Genomic DNA, 10,857 nt, shown 5'->3' on the forward strand with positions numbered 1-10,857 from the left:
ACCACATCGAAAACTCAATTTGACAATACTTTACTTTTAATTCAAAACTGTTATTTTCTTGATTCAAATAGAATTTCGTTTCGAAACAAAAATATTTTGAGGTTGTTATAAAAATTTCGTTTGAAACAAACGAATTTTTTCGCTCCGTGATAGAAACGAAACCTTTCCCCGAACAACCCCGTTGAGAATCACGGCTATAGGTAACGCTGACGGACGAACAGCGTCGCCCGCAGTACCTTACAAGTCGTAAGGACTTGCATAATGTCGTCGTCCCGTCAGTAAAATGAGTTAGATTCTCGATCCATGAATCGAACTTTTACCCCGTCAATAAATCGAACTTTTGCCCCGCTAGGCGCTTGACGGGGTTTGATTAAATTATGGAAAAGCAACATATATTTTGTAAATTCTTCTCACCGCAATTTCAAGAGAGATATATGAGTGATGTAAAACGCTACTACAATTTGTGAATAAGTAATATCCTCCTGTTGATATCGTATTTGCCGTACAACGAAATATTACATCAAAACCGTTCTAAAATAACTTTTACCCATAACTCAGCAACTATGATTCGTAAACAACAAATGTTTATGATGGATTTAAGCTGTCAAAGTACTCACCCATCCCAGCCAATGTAGTCAATTTACTCGGAATCAGCACTGATAAATCATTGAATCGCACTTTTACCCGCATCGTACTTTTACCCCTCCTTACTCTATACAAATTTTCACGCCGATCGGTTCAGTAGTTTTCGATTCTATAAGGAACATAGAGCAGACAGAAATCCATTTTTATAGGCATAGATTTGTATGGGAGCCCCCCTCTTAGTGAGGGGAGGGGTCTTTTGCCTTCGAGAGAACCTTTCATAGCCCCTAAAACCCCTACATGCAAATTTTCACGCCGATCGGTTCAGTAGTTTTCGATTCTATAAGGAACATACGGGCAGACAGACAGAAATCAATTTTTAAAGGTATAGATTTGTATGGGAGCCCCCCTCTTAGTGGGGGGAGGGATCTTTTGCCTTCGAGAGAACCATCCGTAGCCCCAAAAACCCCTACATGCAAATTTTCACGCCGATCGGTTCAGTAGTTTTCGATTCTAAAAGGAACATAGGGACAGACAGACAGACAGAAATCCTTTTTTATAGTTATAGATAAGTGAGCGTGAGTATGTTTGTATGTTCCACCATAACTCTAGAATGCCTTGACCGATCTCCACAAACCTGAAACACATGTTCATTGACATAAGAGAATCAGCACTAAGGGGTCAACAAAAAAAGGATGGAGGTTCCCTAATAGGTGGGAAGGCCATAACTCCGAAACGCCTTGACCGTTCTTCATCAAACTTGGTACACATGTTCCTTAACATAAGGGAATTAGAACTGGGGGGTCTACACAAAGGGGAGGGGGGCTTCCTAATAGGTGGGGGAGGGTCCCTAATAGGGGGAGGCCATAACTCCGAAACGCCTTGACCGTTTATCATCAAACTTGGCACACATGTCCTTGACATAAGCGAATCAGCACCGGGGGAGTCAACAAAAAGGGGGGGGAGGTTTCCTAATAGGTGGGGGAGGGTCCCTAATAGGGGGGAGGCCATAACTCCGAAACGGCTTGACCGTTCTTCATCAAACTTGGTACACACGTTCCTTAACATAAGAGAAACAGCACTGAAGGGGTTGACAACAGTAGGACCGAATTGTTTAGACTGTTCTCCCATAAGTGACGGTAGGATAAAAGGAGGAGCTGATGACCGGAGGTTGCTAACGAGAAGGGGATAGTAACGCCCGTATGACTGTAACAATTTATCCGTACAATAGAAAAAATCAGAATACGAAACACTAAACTGCAATGCTCGCAGCTGTAGATTTGTCAAGTGTAATTATGCACCGAATCAAAGTGACCTGTATAAAAAGTGTTCGATCATTAGTGCTAATTGTTGTTGGCTGACTCTGTTTGAGTCACAGGGGTAATCTTCTCAAATAGCATGGAGTTCAACTGAGAACAGCATGTTTTTTCCCATGGTAAACTTTATGTGGCATGCTCCAGAGTGGGCTCAGCCAATAATTTGTGTATTGTGTATTAGGATAACATGTAATACTAAACTAATAAAAAACTACAAGGTATACAACCCTAAGGATTGTACGAAAGGGTGACGTAGGACTATATCAGATCAAGGACTAATGTAAACTGCATTTCTGGCATATGTATGTTTAAAAGAATCTGTTAGTGTTATTGTTTAATTGAATTTTTAAAACAGGAGAGCGGAATATTCAAATTCAATTCTATATTTGAAAATACATGGACTGAACCCCCTGAAGTACAAGGCCTGCAACCAATGAGACATACAGATTTTTTTTTAAAAATCACTTGTGTGCACCATAAAGCTTGAAATGGCAATGAATGACCAGCCCACAGATTATTGTATTGAATATGATTATGCGTAGTTTGACATGTTTGAATAATCTTACTTCAACTCGCTTGTGGCCTTTAAAATGACCATTGGTCACAAATAACATTAAAGCCAAAGCATGTTCATCGCAAATATGACGTGCCATTCGAATGCCCTTCTCTTTTGACATGAATGGAAAAAGGCACGTAAGTTAACGGCGGCGATTCACTGTCTTTTGCTCCGAGAAGATTTTACTAGTTTACTTTCACAGCTTACCGCTTGTTACATGGCAGAAAACATGGCTCATGCGCCAAAATTTCTGTTTTATTTGTATGAGAGTCCTTATCCTCAACCCATCATAAAATAAATTCATGCCTCTAATAACCCTCACATGCCAAATCTAGTTCCATTAGCTTGATTAGATCTCGAGTTATGAGGAAATTTGTGTTTCATTTGTATGGGAACCCCCTCCTGCCTTTAGAATAAGGGGTCTCAGTACACCATAGAAACAAATCTTACCTCCAAAAGCCCCCACATGCAAATTTAGTTCCTTTTGCCTGATTAGTTCTCGAATTATGAGGAAATTGGTATATTATTTGTATGGGAGCCCCCCTCTTAAAGAGATGTGGGGTCTCAATTCACTATAGAGAAAAGTCTTGCCTTCTGATACCACCACATGCCAAATTCGGTTCCATTTGCTAGATTAGTTCTCGAGTTTTGAGGAAATTTGTTTTTTATTTGTATGGAGCCCCTCCTCGTACGTTCTCCTTAAAATTGGTTTTTATTACCCCATGAAATTGCTGGTCATTTCATCTATCCAACGACACATAAATTGTTCAGTTTCGTTCAGTAGTTTAGTAGTTATTAACATTTGAAATCTTTCATTCAAACGTTACACTTCTATTTTCGTTTTCACAAAGTGTTACCCAGTCCCAGTATAGTAAACAAAGACGTAGTTCTACGTCAAAATAAAAAGCTGTGTTTAGAAAAGTACAATAACAAAACTATTCATTTCCTATAGGTGGGGTGGCCATTGTTAAAAGCGGAAGGTGCAAATAGGAAAAATGGCTTTGTTTGTCTTTCTGTATAGGGTTTTATAGGGATTTTTGTAAAGAAAACAGATGTGCAGGTGACCGGGGAAAACAAAAGAGGGGGAGCTGACAAATGGGGAGGAACGTCCGAAAGGGGAACAAGCGTTGTATTTTTGCATTAGAAGCATTTCGGTTACAATAACCGATGTTCAAGTGGCTGTGAGATAAAGGCTTCCCGAGTAAGATCGGGCACTCAGCTAGTATAAGAATAATAATAAGAAATATAATAATAATCTTATGTTACAAAATATTCATAAAAGTAGTTGCTCCAAAAAATCCTTTGATAAATATTGCACCATTTCAGAAAAAGTCTCAAAATGCATCAAATCCCCACTATTTTTCCAAAAAAAAATTCGAAGTTACCATTTCTTGTAGATTCCAGAGCCTAAATGGTGCCAAATTCTTTGGAAGGTGCATATTGCGTCTTATCAAAAACGTAAGTGACGTTTAGAATAAATAGCTCAAGTTTTCAAGTTCACGTTTTTTACCTCTTTTACATAAAACTGCTAAAATTTGAAAGTTACAGAAATGTGTTTTGTTCCATCTTCATAAAATGTTAAATATCTCAGCGAAATTTGAAGACACGTCATTACTTTCTTCGGCAAAGTTGTTCGTCATAAAATTTTCCGTCTATACAGTAAAGCTACGTTGCTCTGAAACACTGTTCGTTGCCCTGTTTGACGTTACCTATGTTACCCTGTTTTGACGTTTATCTAAATGAAATTTCGAAAATTTTAAATTTTTGCCGAATTCAATAAATTTTTGTAACCAAATATAACTCCAGACTTGCCACCATAACTGTTTTATGGATGTATCAGATCTCAATAATTGTGAAAAAATCAGAGGGGTTGTGTACAAGACACGACCGCATATATAGGTGACGCAGGACTACGTAAGTCTCTTTGAAGTGATAGTAGCATGTATCCATGCTTGTAATCATTCGATTCTTCATGTATACATGCTATATGCAACATATATACATGCTACATGCATTGTATGTAACATTTATCAAAGTAGTAACATTGCATACGTTCAATTCTCAAAAGATTGTGCATTTGAAAACAATTTAACAAAATCAAGAACACAAACTATTACTTTCCTGCTACCTTACTGAAATTAAAGATTGTTCTTATTATCCATGGTTTCCCACGTTGAAGGGATTTTACCAATTCAATTCTATTTTATCAACAGCACATCTTTTCACTACACTTCTAATGAAACGGCAAGCATGCGTATTCACAGAGTCGTATTATAACCAAACACTACAGCTGTAGCACATTTTTCCAACACAGATATCAAATTCGCCGAGGTTTAATCGTCTCGCAGTAAAGAATTTGCGATCTGTTGGGACAACGAACTTGTGTCATTTTTTCTGGCACACTTCCCTAACACAGACATCAAATTGGACTAGGTTTAATCGCGTTCGTAAGAAATATGTTGGCACGAGGGGTCTTTGTCACTCTTTCTAGCGTACTTCCCAAGCAAGGACATCAAAATGGTCTAGGTTTAATCGCGGTGTTAAGAAACCTTGTTGAAATGAGAAAACTTTGTCACTTGTTTTGGCTTACTTCCCAAGCACAGATATCAAATTGGTGTAGGTTTAGATCATTGTAAAGAATCTTCCAACCAATCACGAAGCGAGAATTCTGGTAAAACAAAGGTTCATTATTTTCAATTTTTCAATAGTTCAACATCAAGAATCCATACTTTTCTTCATTTGGGTTAATTCTTAGAAGATTTTTCGATCGATTGGTGTAAGAATATTGAAAATCGATCGGAAAACCGCTGAGTTATTAGCGCTCAAAACCTTTCATTTTTCGTGACGCTCGCATTTTTCGATTTTTTGGAATGACACCCTATCTCGCAACTTGCCGTAAGACGTAGTCCTACGTCAAAAAATAGTTAAGTACCTTGTTTCACCTACTTTAACATTTCTAAAAATAATTTTGTGATTTTACTCCTGAAAAATGCCATTTTTTCATAAAACTCAAATGTGCGACCGCTAAATCGCGGTAAATTTTCGAGGGGTGAGCCCCCGGGTTTTCTGACATAGTGCTATTTTATGACACTAAGGCGACATCCATTTAGTACGTCACACAAATTTTGACCAAAATCAAACCCCCCTCCCCCCCTTGTCACATTTCGTCACACATTCGTGACCCCCCCCCCTGGGATAGTACGTCACGTCGCGGCAATCCCCCCCACCTTCACAACAAAAAAATTAAATATTCATTCCAACCTTTTTATTTAAAGCTATCTAATGAATTTCAGCAAATAAAAAAAAAGGAAAATTTTCGAGCTTATAAGTCATCGATTCACGGATTTTGAAGATGATCTTCAATTGCTGCAATCGGATATGCTTCAGAAGTCGCTGATGTGCCGTCGATTAATGTTTAGCGGTTATCTACGCCCTTTACATTCATCCACTCAAATTCGTCTGATCTAGTTGAAAGAATCAGGACTTCCAGCTGACGTCTTGCAGCAACACGCCTTGGAAGAACTTTTCTGAGGGACTTTGTCATTTTGTGTATTTCTTCAATCGTGTAATCATTCAACACTACCTTAGATGCGAAATTTAATCCGCAAGTGGCTTAAACTCTATCTTTAAGAGAGCTTTTGAGTGAGGGGCAGTATAAATTATACCGAAAAACCTTAAAAGCAGCCGTGGAACTTCGGTATGGGTTTTTGTTCATCGATTGAGTTCAGTACGAATATCAAGGGAAAACATTGCCGTGGGTCTCTGGTAGCATCCCGTAACCGTTCAGGAGTTTGTGCGACTGCTATTTGCGGTTGCAAAAATCTTTTAAGCAGGACGGTACTCAAGCAGCTCTTCAGCGGTGTACTACTTATTCTGTTAAGCCTTAATGGAGAGTTCATACTACATAGAATAAATGAGTCCTGTTCACACATATATGTTCAAAAAAGTGTTCATTCAAAAAATTTAACTATTTGTTTTAAAATCTATCAGTACGTTAATTTTATAGAAGCCTTCAATAGTTGTATCTTAAAATAAAGGCTAAATTATAATTTCCCGAATAAATTTTCCATTTGATTTTTTTTTTCATGTGACGTCACATAACTTCATACCCCCCCTCCCCCCTACGTCACAAATCGTCACGATTAGGTCAACCCCCCCTCCCCCTATAAGCGTGACGTACTTTATGGATGCCCCCTAATATGTATTGATGATAATTTTGTGAACATAAAAAGCTTGCAATCGTTGATTAATAACATTTAGTCAATTTCTATCACATTTACATTCAATTTTTTCATCTCAAAAAAGGGTCTCGATTTTGGCACGGTTTCGATTTTGGCATCATAGGCGACACGCATTTGTTGCCAAATTCGAAATCGTACTGTAATGAAAACCAAATCCATTTCATTTGTACATATGGTATTTTTGGAGCAACAAGCATTAAATTTAGAAAAAAAAATTGTAAAATTATGGGCAAGATATGACAAGAGCGACCGGTAGGAATGTAATAGGTGAACAGCACTGTGTATGTAATAAAATCTAATTTAAAATCTAATTTATGCCAGTGCCGATAAATATAACCGGTTATAAATTGATTCAAAGTAATGTAAAAAAATTTAAAATCTGGATTACATGCATCTCACTTTTCTTCAAGAAGCTCATTCTCCAAGCGAAGTTGTGCCTCCACTTCTGGTGGAAAACCATTTTCGATCTGAAATTCGCTACGAATCTGCTCCGCTGTTTTGCCTTTGAGCATGTTCGCTACCGTTTTGACACAAAGGTCCAAAAGACTCCCGATATGCAGATAGTCGGCGGCCACCAGCAGTTCGACCAAACGCCCGTCGACCGCGTCGAGAAATTGCTTATCCCATTCGCCGATATCGTCCGTCGGTCTAACCAGGTGTCGATCCTCCTCCATTGTATCTGGTTCTGGATCATCCTTGTGTTCGGTGCACCACTCCAGCACTAACCGAAGTACGTTCGAGTCCACATTTGGCAGCAGCAGGCCATCCTCTTTCTCCTGTAATGTCATGTCCCGATTGTCCAATGCGTTTTTTATCGTTTTGGAACAGTTGCTGTTCGCAGTTGCAGTTGAACTTGCAGTGTTGTAGAGAAAATTTCTCCGTCGTTCGATTTGAGATTAATGATTTCCGCGGTATCTGTCATCGTCTTATTTTTTCGTTCGAGTAAGAAAAGCCAATTAAGAAACGTGAAACTGTTTGCGTAGCAAATAAAAACTGATGCCCGTTGTTGCTGTATGTTGCTGATTTGTATGTGTCGAAACAATAGATCCGAGCCGATGCTTTTGTTCGATCTTTGGTTTCTGTTTTTTTTAGATAGAAACGAATAATTTTTTAAACACAAACCCCATTCTTTTATTTCGGGAAACGGGATCGAGTTTATCGATTGTAAATAAATTGAACACACCACAGAATTATCGGATAATTCGTTCTACCCGCGACGGTTGCAAGCCCGGATGTTTTCCCGGTTCGTCTGACTGCGCCGCTTCACACCAGGCTCTTCCGGTGTTGTACCCATAAGCGCGTTCGCTACCGTGTCTCGTTTATTAGACCTTCAACCCAGTATAAAGCATTAAAATGCACAAAACTTATTGCAAACATGTTTAACTAGCTTGTATAGCAGTTTTCAATTATAAAAAATGGATAAAATGTTGAAAAAAATTTTCGCCTGGCAGAAATTTGAATTTCTCAACATGCAGCACAGCCAAGCCATTTTAACATAACAGTTTTTTATATCATCACAATACATATATATGTAAATAGTCTTTGATTTTGAAGAGCACTTCAATACGTATCAAATACATAAAAAAAAGCCTTAACCAATTCTTGGAGGAAACCAAAAGAATTTTGACTCGTAAAAGTTTTCAATATTTTTTTTTGCCATTTTTTGATAACCCACTCGGCTTACAAGGGAAATATTCATATAGTTTCTTCCAAACCAACTTAAATAGCAGCAAAGGTTTAGGTTTGATGTTTAAACTAAGATTGGAGGCGCTATTTACATCCATTTAAAAATAATCGAATTTTCTCAACCTGTAGCTAGTCTCAACCTGCAGCAGTCTACCCTATATTTATATAGTAGAAAGGCAAAACCTGAACATATGGTTGTTTCAAAATGAAATTCTATTTGAAGCAAGAAAATAACATTTTGAATTAAAAGTAAAGTATTTTCAAATTTGAATTTAACATTGATATAACAAAAAATATTTTCATTTCAATCATATATTTCAGTTTGAAATAAAATGAAATTTCTGTTTGCGCGTAAAACTACTTTAAATATGGTTGACACTACATTTTTATCCTCCATGAACCTAAATAAAGGGCGACTTTAACATGGCTACCACCATTGTTAAGGATCCATTATACATAAAATTATAATTTATGCACCCTTATTTGCACTTATAACTTGTATAATGAATTGCTGATTCCTAAGCCACGATACAATCAATAAGCATTCAACATACCCAATAACGTGTGAAGAGCTAACTGTGGACTACGAAAAGAGAATAGAATAGGGACAGAAACTGCTTTGTGAAAAACCCTCTTCACGTCAATTATAGTTATGAGGAGCATTATCCTAACAAATAGCAATCCTGCAACAAAATTTCAACAATGAGCATTTTATATAGGTGTGAAACATCTGCCTCCTGCTTGTTTTCATAGTGGTATTGGGCTATCGTTTGGAACAAATGGTTGCAGTGATGTTATGTTATGTTTTTTTTGGACCTGATAAAAATAAAAGAATAAGATTGCGATCTCTTTCCACTCAGGATTCGTTTATTTCAAATTATGTGTTTATCCTACTTTATAATGCTACTAGCAAAGATAGATAGAGATATGATAAAATGTTTTTGAACCGTTTTTGTGCAATAACAAGCTACCGTTTATGACACAAGCGCTGGGTTTATTCAGCTAAAATACGATCTACCGCATTGTGTCAAAAATCTAAATGCAAAAAAAAGATAGATTTTGACCGCAATAGCTAAGTCAATTGTATGGATTAAATGGAATTTAATCATAATCATAATAAATACCGTCGATTCGGGCGAAACTAAACAGGCGGGTGAAACTCATTACCGGGGACCAACGAGCAAAACCTGATTATTCTACGTTTTTAGCGATTCATAAAGCTAAACATGCACCCATTCATATAAAGATTGATTAAAAGATCAAAGTCAATCAGATTTCAACTAGATTGATCTTGTAAATGGATTCATTTTTTTAAATTTACTATTTTGATCGAATCGCTATTTTTAACATGTATGATAAAACTCCTTTCCGTTAATACAAATTTTGTTCTGAAGGAATTTTTAACAGAACTAATTCGGTTCTCTAATTAACTGGCTGTGCTTTGATACTTTTCATGAACAAAATAGGGCGATAGAATTTGTTTACCTAATTGGACCTTTTAAAAAAATCACGGGGGTTGTATACACGACCGCATTGGTGACGCAGGACTACGTAAGTCTCTTTGTGGCGACAAGTACCCATGCATGTAATAATTCGATTCTTCATGTATATTGTATACATGCTACATGCAGCATATATAGGATTTGTTAAGACTACAGATTGAGAAAATACGATTATTTTTAATAGCGGCTCAAATCTTATTTCAACATAAGACTCTATTTACATATATAGGGGAGATAGCTGTAGGTTAAGACCAATTTTGTTTTCGGTCCATTAAACTGCATCAGAATGTTTTAATTATGAGTGCTATACATCATTGGAAAGGTATTGCCTGTACAGAAAAAACTGCAAAATAATTGATTTTAGAAAAATAAAGAAATTATGGTCATTTCCGAGAAGGTCCTTAAAATTCGTGGTAAAAAATTTGTTGCTGCAGGTTGAGACTGTTTTCGTTTTTACAATAACGAAAACCAAGTCCATTTCATTTGAACATATGGTATTTTTGAAGCAACAAGCATTAAACTTAAACCAATTTTTTTCGAAAATTATGGGTAAAATAAGACAAGAGCGACCGGAAGGGACGCCAATGTTTATTTGACCTTCAACCCAGTAAAAAGCATTAAAATGCAAGAAACTTATTGCACACAAGTTTAACTTGGTTATATAGCAGTTTTCACTTATAAAAAATGGATAAAATGTTGAAAAAAAAATTTCACCTATAGCAAAAGATTCGATTTCTCAACCTGCAGTACAGCTAAGCCATCTTAACATAACCTAACATTTTATGTAAATAGTTTTTTATGTTGAAGGACACTTCAATACTATAGTTACTATATATATAGTTCGGCGGATAGAAAACCAGGCGAATTGGCATCCCTGATTTATGAAATTAAATTTGAAATTATGATGAAATGTGTAGGTTTTTACGAAAAATAATCACTGGCGGGTGTTGAAAATGACTAGTTCTATGAAAATA

General features: G+C 36.9%; 1 protein-coding gene across 1 annotated transcript; it reads right to left on the reverse strand.

Moving 5' to 3' along the window:
• Positions 1-7,090: 7,090 nt before the first annotated feature.
• LOC128735873 (S-phase kinase-associated protein 1-like) lies at positions 7,091-7,483 on the reverse strand. Its single transcript, XM_053830356.1, has one exon. It carries the CDS (start codon positions 7,481-7,483, stop codon positions 7,091-7,093), a length of 393 nt encoding a protein of 130 aa, XP_053686331.1.
• Positions 7,484-10,857: the final 3,374 nt, after the last annotated feature.

This window comes from Sabethes cyaneus, chromosome 2 (assembly GCF_943734655.1).
Source record: "Sabethes cyaneus chromosome 2, idSabCyanKW18_F2, whole genome shotgun sequence".
In the NCBI taxonomy this organism is placed as follows: Eukaryota; Metazoa; Arthropoda; class Insecta; order Diptera; family Culicidae; genus Sabethes; species Sabethes cyaneus.

Excerpts from the sequence above, each read along its gene's own strand:
- LOC128735873 (XM_053830356.1), bottom strand. The coding sequence starts at position 7,483 with ATGACATTACAGGAGAAAGAGGATGGCCTGCTGCTGCCAAATGTGGAC.